Consider the following 16,148-nt stretch of genomic DNA (forward strand, 5'->3'; position numbering starts at 1 on the left):
CTGTTTTATTCTATTTTAGACTCTTATCTCATGTTATATATAAAGATCAGTTCCCTTCTAAAGACTTAAACAGAAAAAATATTATGTTTTTCATATTTTGAGACAGGGTCTTGTTCTGTCACCCAGGCTGGAGTGCAGTGGCATGATCATAGCTCACTGCAGCCTTGAACTCTTGGACTTAAGCGATCCTCCCACCTCAGCCCCCTGAGTAGCTAGGACTACAGGCGTGCATCACACCTGACTAATTTAAAAAGACTGTTTTGTAGATATGGTCTCACTCTATTGCCCAGGCTGGTCTTGAACTCCTGGCCTCAAGTGATCCTCCACCTTGGCCTCCCAAAGTGCTGAGATTACAGGTGTAAGCCACCATCTCTAGCAGGGAAAAAAAATGTTATTAATGAAATATAGCAATTTCCCTTTTTGTCCCAATTATAAAAATCATGTACATTTGTTTGCTTCATAAAGAGGAAACTGTCTGGGCAAGGTGGTCTACACCTGTAATCCCAGCACTTTGGGGGGTTGAGGCGGGCAGACCACCCGAGGTCAGGAGTTCGAGACCAGCCTGGCCAACATGGTGCACTCTGTCCCTACTAAAAATATAAAAAGTTAGCGGGGCTTGGTGGTGTGCGCCTATAATCCCAGCTACTCAGGAGGCTGAGGCAGGAGAATCGCTTGAACCCAGGAGGCAGAGGTTGCAGTGAGCTAAGATCATGCCACTGCACTCCAGCCTGGGCAACTGAGTGAAACTCTGTCTCAGAAAAAAAAAAAAAGAAAAGAAAAAGAAGAAACTGTACTCCCAGCACTTTGGGAGGTTGAGGCGATAGGATTGCTTTAGACCATGAGTTCGAGACCAGCCTGGGCAACATAGAAAGACCCTATCTCTACAAAAAAGACAAAAATTGCCCGGTGTGGTGGTTCTTACCTGTAGTCCCAGCTACTCAGGAGACTGAAGTGGGAGGATTGCTTGAGCCCAGGAGGTCAAAGCTGCATTGAGCCAAGACTGTGCCACTGCACTTCATCCTGGGTGACAAAGTGAGACCCTGTCTCATAAAACAAAGGCTGGGCACAGTGGCTCATGCCTGTAATACCAGCACTTTGGGAAGCCAAGGTGGGTGGATTACTTGAGCACAGGAGTTCTTGACCAGCCTGGGCAACATGATGAAACCCCATCTCTACAAAATACACAAACAAACAAAATTGGCCGGGCATGGTGGCATGTGCCCATAGTCCCAGCTACTTGGGAGGCTGAGATGGGAGTGTCAATTGAGCCCAGGAGACTGAGGCTGCAGTGATCTGAGATCACACCACTGCACTCCAGCCTGAGCAACAAAGAGAGACTTTGTCTCCAAAAAAAAAAAAAAAGGCCAAGGCAGGCGGATCATGAGGTCAAGAGATAGAGATCATCCTGGCCAACATGGTGAAACCCCGTCTCTACTAGAAATACAAAAATTAGCTGGGCATGGTGGCATGCACCTGTAGTCCCAGCTACTCAGGAGGCTGAGGCAGGAGAATGGCTTGAACCCGGGAGGCAGAGGTTTCAGTGAGCTGAGATCGTGCCACTGCACTCCAGCCTGGCAATAGAGCAAGACTCCATCTCAAAACAAAAAAGAAAGAAACTAAAAACAAAAACCCCAAAACTCGAATGGACTTCTCTTCCATCCTCCTTTGGGCAGGTGGGCAGCAGGGTGTGTATGCGGGGCCAGGGTGGAAGCCTGCAGGTTCTCATGCCTTTATGTGCCACGTGGCAGGGATGCACTGCGGGACAGTGGCTCTGTAGTGGAAGCAGCCATTGCAGCCCTGTTGTGTGTGGGGCTCATGAATGCCCACAGCATGAGCATCGAGGGTGGCCTCTTCCTCACCATCTACAACAGCACCACCCATGAGTGCCTCGGAAGAGGAGAGGGAGAGGGGCAGGGGTTGTGGGTTGGGCCGAGGCACAGCTCGGTGGCCCCCAGGCTCACGTGGCATAAAGGGTTTGGGTGGGTGGGCCTGCCTACCTGCTTCTCCTTCTAGGAAAAGCTGAGGTCATCAATGCCCACGAGGTGGCCCCCAGGCTGGCCTTTGCCAGCATGTTCAACAGCTCGGAGCAGTCCCAGAAGGGTAAGCCATGCTGCAGACTTGGGGCATGGGTGCAGAGCTGGCTGAGTCACCGGGAAGGGGCCTTGCCCACAGAAGCCTGCTCCCGTCAGGGTTCAGGGGCAGTTCTAGCACCCCCCATCCCTTCCTGGCCCCATAGCACCCTCCCACAATGAGTGGTCAGGACCATCATCACCACGGTAAAGGGCCGGGAGCTTCTGTTATTTCTGCTAAGGCCTCCGGGGCCACTCTGTGCAGCACATGGAAAGAATAATTATTATGCTAGCAAACCTCATGGACCAGGGCTCACTGGGGCCCACGCTCTGCTCTGCACTTTTCACCCACGAGCCTCTCACAACCCTCCCTGCTCCTTTGGGCTAGGGGATGCTGTGTGGATTCCCATTTTACAGGGTGGGGATGCTGAGGCTCAGACAGGTCATGCAAATCATCTGAGGTCACACAGCTGGGAGGTGGTGAAGCTAAAATTGAACCCAGGCTGTCTATATCCTGCCTTTTCAACAGGCATCCCATTCACTCATTTGTTCATTTGTGGGGATGGCGCTCTAGAATGTGAGGTGGAGTCTCTCTTTTCTAATCTGGTCTTAAGTGGAGAGGAGGCCCCCAAATTCCCCAGGTACCTGAAGGGAAGCCACTGTCCATCCAGGAAGCCACTGTCTGTCCCCAAAGGAGGCACAATAGATTGTGAGATAAAAGTTGGAGGATGGGAGGGTCTCAACAACTCAACGCCTCTAGTCCTAGCACTTTAGGAGGCCAAGTCAGGAGGAGCACATGAGCCCAGGAGACCTGCCTGGACAACATAGCAAGACTCCATCTCTACAAAAAATGGGAAAAAAATTAGCTAGGTATGGCGGTGTGTGCTTATGGTCCCAGCTACTCGGGAGGCTAAGGTGGGAAGATCACTTGAGCCCAGGAGGTTGAGGCTGCAGTGAGCCATGATTATACCACTACACTCTAGCTTGGGCAACAAAGTGAGACCCTGTCAAAAAAAAAAGGCTGGGCCTTTTTTTTCACAGGCTCACGCCTGTAATCCCAGCACTTTGGGAGGCTGAGGCAGATGGATCACCTAGGTCAGGAGTTCAAGACCTGCCTGGCCAACATAGTGAAACGCTTTCTCTATTAAAAGTACAACAAGTCGGGCATGGTGGCACAGGCCTGTAATATCCCAGCTACTCAGGAGGCTAAGGCAGGAGAATCGCTTGAACCCAGGAGGTGGAGATTGCAGTGAGCCGGGATCATGCCACTGCACTCAGCCTGGGCAACAAGAACGAAGCTCCGTCTCAAAAAAAAAAAAAAAACAAGTTGGAGGATGGAGGGGCAGGACACACTCACCATAGCAGGCCTTAGACTTCAGGTGGGGGTCCTGGGTGGTGCCCTTTGGAGTCTTCTGCAACATACTCAATCTTTGATTTTTTTTTCTTTTTTTTTTTTTTTTGAGACGGAGTCTCACTCTGTCGCCCAGGTTGGAGTGCAGTGGTGCGATCTCGGCTCACTGCAAGCTCTGCCTCCTGAGTTCACGCCATTCTCCTGCCTCAGCCTCCCGAGTAGCTGGGACTACAGGTGCCTGCCACCACACCCGGCTAATTTTTTGTATTTTTTAGTAGAGACGGGTTTTCACTTTGTTGCCCAGGCTGGTCCCTCGATCTCCTGACCTCGTGATCCCCCTGCCTCGGCCTCCCAAGGTGCTGGAATTATAGGCGTGAGCCACTGTGCCCCGCCAATCTTTCATTTGTTTTTAATACTCATTGAGAAAGTCAGCATCTGTAGACATGAAGTTGCTCAGGGTAAGAGAATGCGGGAATCATAGGCTTGGCACCTTGTGGATGCTTAGAATCATTTATTTAACTAGAATGTATTGAGCATTGTCTTAAAGAATCAGCTGTTGTTCCTGAAGCTGGGGTGAAAAACAAAGATGGCAGATGAAATCTGTGACACTCCAGGTGGGAAAAGAAACTAGGCAGGTGCGGGTGTGTTACAGGCTGTAGAAAAACAGACCTGGAGGGCCTCAAAATCTGGGACTGTATGGAGGGTGACCCAGTCAGGGAAGGGGACATCTGAGCAAAGACCCAGAGGCAGAGATGGGGTCAGGGGAGTTATCTCCTGGTCTGCTATCCAGGTGTGATGGCAGGGACAGAGGCCTGTGGGGAGCTGGGGAGGCTGCAGCAAGTGACCCAAGGGAAATGGCCCAGGTTGTGTGGGATCTCTTAGGTTATGTTGAAGCCTCTGCTTCCTGTCTGAGGGAAGTGGGGGCTCGTGGAGTGTGTGAGTGGAAGGGGATGGATCTGGCCTACGGATTGCTGTGTAAGGGGCAGGGAGCATGTGGGGACCTGTCCAGAGGTCACTGCAGTAATTCGTGGAGAGGGTGCTGGGAAGTGGCTGATGCTGGACAGACACACTTGGAAGTGGAGCCTGTGGATTTGAGGATGGGTTGGGTGTGATGCTTGTGTAGGGAGTCCCCGGGGACCCCTGATCTTTTGTCTGTACCTGGAAGGATGGGGTGACCCTAATGGAGACAGGCAGGGTTCTCAGGAAGCAGGTTGAGCAGACACTCAGGAGCTCGGTTTTGGGCACGTTGAAGTTTGAGATGCTTTCTTCGAGCAGGCAGGTAGATACTCAGGTCTGGTGATCAGAGGAGCAGTCCAGGCCAGCAGGTCAATTTGAGAGTTAGTGCATAAATGGAGGCTGAAGCTCAGATGTCAAGCAGACCACGAGGAGAGAGAGCAAAGACAGAGGGGAGAGTAGGAGCTAGGATGGCAGGCGGGGGAGACTCGGGTGGAGCCTGGTGCTGGGATGCAGGGGCGGCTCTCAGGGAGAGTGATGAGCCCAGTAAAGCTGAGAGGGGCACTGGGTCTGGCAGTGTGGGGGTCACCAGAGAACTTGGCAAGTGTGGCGGCATGAGAGTCTGATTGGCCTGAGGTCTGGAGAAGATTTTTTTCTGATATTGATACATGATATTTTCTATATTTATGGGTACATGTGAGTGCTTGTTACATGCATAGAGTGTATAATGATCAAGGCAGGGTATTTGGAGTCTCCGTCACCTTGAATATTTTTCATTTCTGGGTGTTAGCACCATAGTCCTCTCTTCATTACTTTGAAATATACAAAATACTGTTGCTAAGCATCATCACCCTGGTCTGCTATCAAAGATTAGAACTTCTCCTGTCTTGGCTGGGCACGGTGGCTCACGCCTGTCATCCCAGCACCTTGGAAGGCTGAGGTGGGTGGATGACCTGAGGTCAGGAGTTTGAAACCAGCCTGGCCAACATGGCAAAACCCCATCTGTACTAAAAATCCAAAAATTAGCCTGGTGTGCTGGCCTGCGCCTGTAAACCCAGCGACTCGGGAGGCTGAGGCAGGAGAATCGCTTGAACCTGGGAGGCGGAGGTTGTAGTGAGCTGAGATCATGCCACTGCACTGCAGTCTGGGAGACAGAGCAAGACTCCATCTCAAAAACAAACAAACAAAAAACAAAACAAAACAGAAAAGAACTTCTGTCTAACTACAAGGTGGAAGGAATCATGTGCTGGGTGTCAGACCTTCCGGGATGTATGTGCAGCTTCTAGGAATTGAAACCACCAGCTCTTGGAAACTTGTGCCAGGCTTCAGGGTGGGAGAGGCAGTTCTAGAGCCGCAGCCGCCAAGCCAAGCCAAATGGCCCCAACATCTCTCGCAAGAGCAGGAGAGTACCTGGGGGCAGAGGCCATAGTTGTACCTTTCTGGGCAAAGGGTCAGTGTCTGTAGTGTCCATATGGGCAGTGGGGCTCGGGGGGAAGCAGGTCCAGGGGTCTGTTTCCAATGACCTCCTCAAAAGTCAGAACTGGAAGGCAAAACCCCTTATAGACTGGGTGCACCTGTAATCCCAGCATTTTGGGAGGCTGAGGTGGGAGGATTGCTTGAGGCCAGACTTTGAGACCAGTCTTGGCAACGTAGCAAGACCCCTGTCTCTACAAAAAATAAAAATAAAAAATTAGGCTGGGAGTGGTGGCTCACGCCTGTAATCCCAAAACTCTGAGAAGCTGAGGAGGATGGATCACCTGATATTAGGAGTTCAAGACCAGCCTGACCAACCTGGTAAAACCCCGTCTCTACTAAAAATGCAAAAATTAACAAGGCATGGTTGTACATGCCTGTAATCCCAGCTACTTGGGATGCTGAGGCAGGAGAATTACTTGAACTCGGGAGGTGGAGGTTGGAGTGAGCCAAGATTTTGCCATCGCACTCCAGCCTGGGCAACAAGAGTGAAACTCCATCTCAAAAAAAAAAAAAAAAGCCACGTGTAGTGGGGTATGTCTGTAGTCTTAGGTACTTCAGAGGCTGAGGTGGGAGGATCGCTTGAGCCTGGGAAGCCAAGGCTGCAGTGAGCCATGATTGCACTACTGCACTCCAGCTGGGACAACAGAGTGAGACCCTGTCTCAAAACAGACAAACAAACAAAAACCCTTATAGTTGGATGGAGAAACTGAGGCTGCGAGAGGGGACAGGATGGAGGTTAAGGCTCAGTCTTGCCTCTCTGGGGCAGTAGAAAAGAGGAAGGGAGCCCTTTCTTGGGGCTGGCTGTGTCTTGAAGGTGGCCTGTGTTTGACCTGGGTCAGGGTGGGATCTGCTCTTGTTTTGGCACATTCTGGTGGAGCCCATGAGTCTTACAGGATAAGCCCTTGTGGTCAGCGAGATGGGAGGGGGTCTGGCCTGGCACAGGATTTTAGACATGCAGGCACCTGCACAGACAGACACCTCATCCTGGGACAGCAAAACCCAGCCGCATGCTACTGCTTCCCCTCCTGTGCCCTCCTCAGACATCCCTGGTCCATGTACACTCCTACCTGCTGAGCCCCTCTTAAAAAAAATTAAACATCCCCTCCTAAAAAAAAAAAAAATTAAAATTAAAAAATAAATAAAAAAATTAAAAATCCCCTTCTGCTGGGTGTGGTGTTCACGCCTGTAATCTCAGCTACTCAGGAGGCTGAGGTGGGAGGATTGCTTGAATCCAGGAGTTCGAGATCAGGCTGGGCAAGATGGCAAGACCCCAACTCAAAAAAGAAAAAAAAAAAACCTTTCCTCCTAAGCCTCATTTCCCCATCTGTAAAACGAGTCAGGGACTGTGCCTGGGATGCTGCCTGCGAGAGATCCCGATGTCCCCCACTCAGGGTCACTAACTGTGGCTCTCTCTCCCCAGGAGGGCTGTTGGTGGCGGTGCCTGGGGAGATCCGAGGCTATGAGCTGGCACACCAGCGGCATGGGCGGCTGCCCTGGGCTCGCCTCTTCCAGCCCAGCATCCAGCTGGCCCGCCAGGGCTTCCCCATGGGCAAGGGCTTGGCAGTAGCCCTGGAAAACAAGCGGACGGTCATCAAGCAGCAGCCTGCCTTGTGGTATGTCTGTGGGTGTGGCCCCCTGACACAGGCAGGGCAGGCACAGCCCAAGGACCTTGCAGGCTGTAGCAGCAGTGGAGCGGCCCTCTGCCTTCAGGACCCTGCGCTGATAATGGGATGAGGAGATACAGACCCTTCCCACCACGTGTGGGGACACGTTCTGAGCGTGGGGTCCCAGTGGCCACTGTGGCTGGCCATGTGTCCTGAGTGGCAAGGGACACTAGGAGGTTCCCGGAAGGGACACTAGGAGGACGAGCGCTGAGTGACGGGGCCACCCACCTGTGACAGGCGCTGCCCCTGCTTTGTGCTGGTCTCCTGTGTGGGCAGGTGTGTGGGGTGGTCTATCTAAGTCCACCCCACCTGCTGCCTCACATGAGCCCCCTCTGCCCCAGTGAGGTGTTCTGCCAGGATAGAAAGGTGCTTCGGGAGGGGGAGAGACTGACCCTGCCACGGCTGGCTGACACCTATGAGACGCTGGCCATTGAGGGTGCCCAGGCCTTCTACAACGGCAGCCTCACGGCCCAGACTGTGAAGGACATCCAGGCGGCCGGTGAGTGGGTAACCTCAAGGGCCCGGGTGAGGAACTCTGCAGTGGAAACCCTGAGCTGCAGCCCAGAGCCATGGGGTCCTCCTGTCTTGCCTGAGCCTGCAGGAAGTTCCTGGTGGAGGAGGGTCAGTGACTGGCCATGTGGGTCCACAGCTCCTGCTTATATCAAAACCAAGAGAGGCCACACAGTCCAGGAGAGCAAGTCCCTCTTGGGGTAAATGCAGGTGTAGGCAAGAGCCAGGGCTAGGGAAGCACTAGAATACAGCCTGAAGATCCAGGAGGACTTCTTGGAGGAGGTGGTGGCTGGGCTGCAGATAACTTCGTTAGGCATAGAGAGGAAGGGATTCCTAGCAGAGGAACAGTTGGGCTAAGGCCCAGTAGAGGGGGCTTTGATTCACCAAGAGGGTTACAAGGGATGAGGGTCACCTTGAGAGAGGCATGGGGAAGGGGATTTGTGGGGCGGGGCCTGGAGCTTGGCTGTGGCTTTCTTCAGGTAATTTTTGTCACTGTTTCATGGAGGAGAGTGATTAGCTTGTCGACCTTTACCACTGAGGCTGGAAATTGGCATGCCAATACCCTGTCTGTCTGGAGCTGACTCCAGGAGAATTAAGAGCCTCCCTCCCTCCCTCTATCCATTCATCGTGAGGAGAAGAGGCCAAGCAGCAGGGACACCGGCAGGAATTCTCCAGTTAGAAAAGGCCCTCTGAGCCAGGTGCGTGGCTCACGTCTGTAATCCCAGCACTTTGGGAGGCCCAGGCGGGTGGATCACCTGAGGTCAGGAGTTCAAGACCAGCCTGGCCAACATGGTGAAACCCTTTCTCTACTAAAAATGCAAAATTAGTCAGGCATGGTGGGTTGTGCCTGTAATCCCAGCTACTTGGGAGGCTGTGGCAGGAGAATCGCTAGAACCTGGGGGACTGAGGTTGCAGTGAGCCGAGATTGCACCACTGCACTCCACAGAGTGAGACTCCATCTCAAAAAAAAAAAAAAAAGAAAGAAAAGGCCCTCTGAGGCCAAGCTTGGTGTCTCATGCCTGTAATCCCAACACTTTGGGAGGCTGAGGTAGAACTTGAGGCCAGGAGGTCCAAGACAAGGCTGGGCAACATAGTGAGTCTACAAAAAAAAATTGAGAATCTACATAAATATAGTGGGGGTGGGGGTGGGGAACAAGAAAACAAAAAATTCAAAGCATAGTGAAAAGAAATATAGCAAAACCCAGCCGGGCATGGTGGCTCACGCCTGTAATCCCAGAACTTTGGGAGGCCGAGGCATGTGGATACAGGGTCAGGAGATCGAGACCATCCTGGCTAACACAGTGAAACCTGTCTCTACTAAAAATACAAAAAAATTAGCCAGGTGTGGTGGTGGGTGCCTGCATTCCCAGCTACTTGGGAGGCTGAGGCAGGAGAATGGCGTGAACCCGGGAAGCGGAGCTTGCAGTGAGCCGATATCACGCCACTGCACTCCAGCCTGGGCGATAGAGTGAGACTCCATCTCAAAAAAAAAAAAAAAAGAAATATAGTAAAACACAACAAAAAAAATTAAAATTTGCTGGGTGTAGTTGTGCCTTTAGTCTCAGCTACTGGGGAGGGTCTGCTGGAGGATCACTTGAGCCCAGGAGTTCAAGGCTGTGATTAAGCCACTGCACTCCAGCCTGGGTGACAGAGCAAGATCCTATCTCTAAAAAAAAAAAAAAAAACCAGAAAACACTCTCTGGCCACAGATGAGAGAAGGCAGACAGGAAGCCACTAAGCCAAGCAGGCAGAGGGCAGGTGGCCCCAGACCGGCTGTCAGGTGGTGAGCAGTGTCAGGGAGACAGGAGTGCCAGAGCTGGTGAGGTTCCCAAGGAGGTGAGGTTGCCTGTGGCCCCCTCCCAGGGCACAGTCCCACCCCTCCAGTAGTGCACTCTGTCCTCCCTGGTAGGTACAGGCTTTTCCCCACCACCATGGTGCAGCCATGCCTGCCCCCAACACCACTGGTGCAGCTCCATCCTCCACGCAGTGGTGCAGCCCCATCCCAGTGCCCATTCGAGCTGCTGTCCCATTTCAGGGGGCATTGTGACAGCTGAGGACCTGAATAACTACTGTGCTGAGCTGATCGAGCACCCACTGAACATCAGCCTGGGAGACGCGGTGCTGTACATGCCCAGTGCGCCGCTCAGTGGGCCCGTGCTGGCCCTCATCCTCAACATCCTCAAAGGTGAGTGGTTGCACCACAGCCCTGTGGTAGGACCCATGACACTGCCTCTCTCTCCCCACGCCCCACCCCTGCTGCATCTCTGCTCGCCCCCCATGCCACATCTTTCCATCACTGAGCTCCCGAGGTGTGTCCCTGCGTCACAGCTCACCATGTCCTGAAGGAGGCAGTGCAGAGCGACAGGGCTGAAGCGGGCAATGCTCAAGGGTTGGAGGAGGAACAGGAGTCATCAGGAGGGATAGAGGTGCAGGAGCTCAGGGCTGCAGGGCCTGGTCCAGAGGGTACCCTGGTCCAGTGGGTGACCCTGCCACTTGGTCACTGAATGGCCAGAGCTGATGCGTGACGTGAGGCCCAGGCTCGGGACCCCTCACCTTACTTCACTCTCACCACAGCCTTCTGAAGCAGCTGCTGCTATTGGTTATTAAATGCTCCTTGAGGTGGGCAAAGTGGCTCAGGCAGTTGTTAACCCTCTGAGCCCCTCAGAGTCTCTGGGGCTCAGCAACATGCACCTGGCTCTGATCAACCAGGGTACAACTTCTCCCGGGAGAGCGTGGAGACCCCCGAGCAGAAGGGCCTGACGTACCACCGCATCGTAGAGGCTTTCCGGTTTGCCTACGCCAAGAGGACCCTGCTTGGGGACCCCAAGTTTGTGGATGTGACTGAAGTAAGGGGCAGGGGCTGGCCCACTGTGGGTGTGGGGCCTGCAGTAGAGGCATCGGGTGGGCTCGCCAGGGTGGCTACAGCCTCACATATGCTTTATGAATCCATTCCTGCCACAAACTTTGATTGAGGGCCTACTGTGTGCTCAGATGGACTGGTGGGTGACCCCCAGTCTTGGCTTCTGCCCCACAGAACTGACAGTGTGGGGAATTAGTGGCCACCCTCCTACCTCAGGTCCTTTGCACATGCTGTGGTTCTCGAGTGCTCAGTGCTGAGATGAGGAACACATGGGGGCATTGCAGCCCTCGGGCATGGTGAGATGGATGGGTGAAAGGGAGAGGGCCAGGTGAACAGAGACCTCGGCCACCCACTCCCTCTCACTCCAAACTAACGCTTCCCAGATGCCACCCTCAGCCCTGCACCACCTGACCCACTCACTCAGTAGCTGCCCCAGCTCCACGCTGGGTCCCTATAAGACCCTCTCATATCCCTTCCCGCTGAGGATCCTCACATTCCTCCTTACCTACTTGGGTCCTTGGCATTCCTGGGTGGATCTGCAGACCCCCCTACACTGACCAGTGACCTCCCAGGAGGGGCGTCAGCTGCCCGGGTGGTGTCTTCTCTTTCCCCGTGAGCATTCTGCACCTCTGACTCCCGCTGCAGCCAGTGACCTGGTGTCTTGTCTCTCTGAGGGGACAGAGCCACTGCAGCGTGTCCCTCTGCCCTCCGTTTTGGCTAAGGCCAGCTCTTTCATCTACTTGCTGGCTCGGGGTGCTGTTCCTACAATGCTCCTTTCTGCCTCTGACGATTTACTTCTTTATCACGGATTATTCCCGAAAGAAAGGCAGCTGTTGTTGCTCTAGAAATTTCTATCTGCTGCCTCCTTCTGTCCTTTGCTCCTCTTAGAGCAAACATGGCTGGGCTATGTCCTCTCTCCCTTCAGGGTATCCCCTCCCCTGCTCTATCCCCATGCCACCAGATCGCCTTGTCCAGCCTCAGTTTCCCCATCAGGCCCCACTCAGCAGCATCTCACACAGCTCACCACACTCTCCTCGAGTTTTCATTTTGCAAATTTTTCGCACCTACAAAAATGTAAAAAAATCCCAAAACTGCCCAAGCATCAATGTTCCCTTTTCCTGGAGTCTGCAGTGTGGACGTTTCTGCCAGATTTCCTAACTCTCTCCGTCTCCACCCACATCTATTGGGATTCGTGTTTTTCTGAAGGATTCCACAGTAGGTTACTGATGTCACACCTCAGGGTGTGTCTCAAAAGTGAGACTTGAACATAGCACAGCAGGATGTCGGGGTGACACAACCTGCTGTCCCTTCTCTTTGCGTACAGTAGGCTCCCTTGGCTGTTTTGTTTTTGTTGTGTTTTTGTTTAGACACAGAGTCTTTGTCATCCAGGTTGGAGTGCAGTGGTGTGATCTTGGCTCACTGCAGCCTCAACCTCCAGGGCTCAAGCAATCCTCCCACTTCAGCCCCCTGAGCAGCTGGGACCAGAGGCACGTGCCACCAAACCTGGATAATTTTTGTATTTTTTTAGAGACAGGGTCTTGCCCAGACTGGTCTCAAACTCCTGGGGTCAAACTATCTTCCCACCTCAGCCTCCCAAATTGCTGGGATTACAGGTGTTTTTTTTTTTTTTTTTTTTTTTTTTTTTTTTTTTTTTTTTTTTTTGAGACAGAGTCTTGCTCTGTCACGCAGGCTGGAGTGCAGTGGCGCTATCTCAGCTCGCTGCAAGCTCCGCCTCCTGGGTTCACGCCATTCTCCTGCCTCAGCCTCCCGAGTAGCTGGGACTACAGGCGCCTGCCACTGCGCCCAGCTAATTTTTTGTATTTTTAGTAGAGACGGGGTTTCACCATGATTGCGATCTCCTGACCTCGTGATCCGCCTGCCTCGGCCTCCCAAAGTGCTGGGATTACAGGCATGAGCCACCGTGCCTGGCCTGTTTTGTTGATTTTTAAAGCCCAGGGCAGTAGTCTTGGAAAATGTCCCACATCGTGGATTTGCCTTTCTGTTTCCTTGAGGGCAGTTTCAGACAGAACACCTTTCCCTGGGATTGGTCAACTAATCTGTGGGGTGTTGCTGAAACTTTATTTTATTTTATTTTATTTTATATTTTATTTTTGAGACGGAGTCTCGCTCTGTCCCCCAGGCTGTCCCCCAGGCTGGAGTGCAGTGGCGGGATCTCGGCTCACTGCAAGCTCCGCCTCCCAGGTTCACGCCATTCTCCTGCCTCAGCCCCCCAAGTAGCTGGGACTACAGGTGCCCGCCACTGCGCCCAGCTAACTTTTTGTATTTTTAGTAGAGACGGGGTTTCACTGTGTTAGCCAGGATGGTCTCGATCTCCTGACGTCGTGATCCGCCCTCCCAAAGTGCTGGGATTTCAGGCCTCGGCCTCCCAAAGTGCTGGGATTACAGGCATGAGCCACCGCGCCCGGTGTTGAAACTCTCTTGAGGCATTTTCTTCGGCCTTTGGGTCCATCCTCTCTGTCTCCTCCTTGACCTCCTCATCTCCTCCTCGCCACTGCCTTGGGGACCTTGGCCAGGCTCATGGCATCCAGCAGCCACTCAATGTCAATACTTCCATGTTCATCTCTCAGCCTGCCCTTGCCTGTGAACCCATGCTTATTTATTTTTTTTATACTTGCACCCATGCTCTTCAGGTCTGATGAAGTGTCCAATATCAAGCTTCTGACCATCCCCAAACCTGCCCCTTCTGCAGGGTTTACCTCGCTAGTCGGCACCATCCTTGATTCTTCTCTTTCTCCCACCAAGGCCATCATCTCTTGCCTGGTTGATACCCACAGCCTCCCCTTTGGGATTTATCCTTATCCCTGTCATAGCTGCCAGAGGGACCCTGTGAAAACACTCCCCAGCCTGCTCATTCCTCTGCCCTAAGCCTGCATGGCACAGAGCAAAAGCCAGTTTTTATGGGACCTAGGAGGTCCTGTGGGTTGGGCCCCAGCCTGCATCTTCATCCTCTTCTCCCCACCCCACTCCATTCACTCTCTGCCTATCGCTCACCAGCCTATACCACCTGCCTCAGGGCCTTTGCACTGACCATTTAGGCTGCATTCCAGGCTCTTTTCACACGTTGCCTCCTCTGAGAAGCCCTCCCTGACCACTCTGCCCATACCTCATGCCTCTTGATTCCCCTTACCTGGCTTGTGGTTTCAGCACTTTCCCTGTGTGTGTTTGTTTTTCTTGGCATGAGGGCAGGACCTAAGTGTCTGTTCCCTGTTGATTCCCCAGTGCCAGGCATGCAGTGCAAACTCTAGAAATATTTTTTGCATGAAGGAATGAGTGATTGAATGCGGCAAGGGTCTGGAGGCTGAGGACCAGGCAGACAGACATTCAGAGTTGCTGAAACGCAACAGAGACAGGGAGTCAGACTGGTCGTGCAAGGTCCTGGGCCTGCCCTTGGGTCCTGGGGAGCCACGGAAGGTTGTGGGTGCTAGAAGGTTTTGGTCAGAGTCACAGTCAGGGGCCTTCTGAGACCTGTGCCCCCTCCCCACCCTCCCTCCCCACCTCATCAGGCCAGCTCTGGGGTCTCAGCAGGTGGTCTGCAACATGACCTCTGAGTTCTTCGCTGCCCAGCTCCGGGCCCAGATCTCTGACAACACCACTCACCCGATCTCCTACTACAAGCCCGAGTTCTACACGCCGGATGACAGGGGCACTGCTCACCTGTCTGTCATCACAGAGGACGGCAGTGCTGTGTCCGCCACCAGCACCATCAACCTCTAGTAGGGGCTGCTGGGCCGCCTGGGTGGGAAAGTGCCAGAGGCGGGTGGCCCAGGGACCGCCCACTTATCCAGTAAGGTGGCTCCGTCACCTCTTTTCCTGGTGGGAAACTGAGGCCCAATCTTGGTAGCTTATCCTGGGCCTCTCAGTGAGTATGTTTCAGCCTCAGTGGATGGTTAGGGACCAGGCTGGGCCAGGCAAGGTCGGGCGCTGTCTGACCCGGCTGGGTGGTAGCTTTGGCTCCAAGGTCTGCTCCCTGGTCAGCGGGATCCTGTTCAATAATGAATGGACGACTTCAGCTCTCCCAGCATCACCAATGAGTTTGGGGTACCCCCCTCACCTGCCAATTTCATCCAGCCAGGTATGGGGTGGAAGTCCGGGGGTGGGGGACTGGGGTGGAGAGGGGCGGGTGTCCTGGGCAGGCAGCTGATGGGCATCCCTGTCTTCTCCCATCAGCCGCAGGGAAGCAGCCGCTCTCATCCATGCTCCCAACGATCATGGTGGGCCAGGACGGCCAGGTCCGGATGGTGGTGGGAGCTGCTGGGGGCACGCAGATCACCACAGCCACTGCACTGGTATGCGTCACCCCTTTTCTCCCTGGCCCTTCCCACTCTGCACAGCCCCCAAGCCATGCTGATCACACTCCCATGCCCCAGGCCATCATCTACAACCTCTGGTTCGGCTATGACGTGAAGCGGGCCGTGGAGGAGCCCCGGCTGCACAACCAGCTTCTGCCCAACATCACGACAGTGGAGAGAAACATTGACCAGGTGGGCCAGGGGTTGGAGAAACTGAGTCACGGTGTGGGGCCCCAGAGCATCCTGGGCTGGAGGCCTGGATCATCACAGAGTGGACAATGGTTGGTGTCCTCTCTCTAGTGTCTGGGCCGTCTGGAGCCCCTGTGCCATGAGGGCCAAACCCCCTGCTCCAATGAGACCCAGAAGGCCCCAACCTGCTCTTCCTGATGACCTGGCCTGAAATGGCACCACCTGGGCTGAGGCCTGTGACCACACAGGTGTGGTTCAGGTGGCATCTGGAGCCCTGCTCAGGCTTCCCCTCTCCTCCCACCCCCAGGCAGTGACTGCAGCCCTGGAGACCCAGCACCATCACACCCAGATCGTGTCCACCTTCATCGCTGTGGTGCAAGCCATCGTCCGCACGGCTGGTGGCTGGGCAGCTGCCTCGGACTCCAGGAAAGGCGGGGAACCTGCTGGCTACTGGTTGCTCCAGGCAGACAAGGCTGACCAGCAATCCAGGGACAAGATACTCACGAGGATGAGGAAGAGGACTTTGGGGGACGGGCTTCCCCTGTGAGCAGCAGAGCAGCATAATAAATGAGGCCACTGTGCCAGGCTCCAGGTGGCCTCCCTGGCCTGTCTCTCCACTCTCTGGGCCTCAGTGTATTGTGTGTGAAATGGAGCCATCTGGCTGGGGAGGAACAGAGAGGTGGGATTCGGAGATCTTCACAATGCGGGCACTGGAACTAGCCTCAGCATCTTCAGCATGGGGAGAGCGGGGCACATGGCTGGGGG

At 53.9% G+C, this 16,148-nt stretch overlaps 1 protein-coding gene across 1 annotated transcript; it reads left to right on the plus strand.

Annotated features, from left to right (window-relative positions):
• Window positions 1-6,971: 6,971 nt before the first annotated feature.
• Window positions 6,972-15,989, plus strand: LOC129529427 (glutathione hydrolase light chain 1-like). Its single transcript, XM_055374337.2, is given in 9 exon segments — window positions 6,972-8,013; window positions 10,060-10,209; window positions 10,734-10,870; window positions 14,431-14,618; window positions 14,851-14,897; window positions 14,900-14,977; window positions 15,079-15,191; window positions 15,273-15,386; window positions 15,691-15,989. Coding segments are annotated over 9 exon segments (1,245 nt in total). The 5' UTR covers window positions 6,972-7,835; the 3' UTR covers window positions 15,931-15,989.
• The last annotated feature ends 159 nt before the right edge of the window (window positions 15,990-16,148 follow it).

This window comes from Gorilla gorilla, chromosome 23, assembly GCF_029281585.2.
Source record: "Gorilla gorilla gorilla isolate KB3781 chromosome 23, NHGRI_mGorGor1-v2.1_pri, whole genome shotgun sequence".
NCBI lineage: Eukaryota > Metazoa > Chordata > Mammalia > Primates > Hominidae > Gorilla > Gorilla gorilla.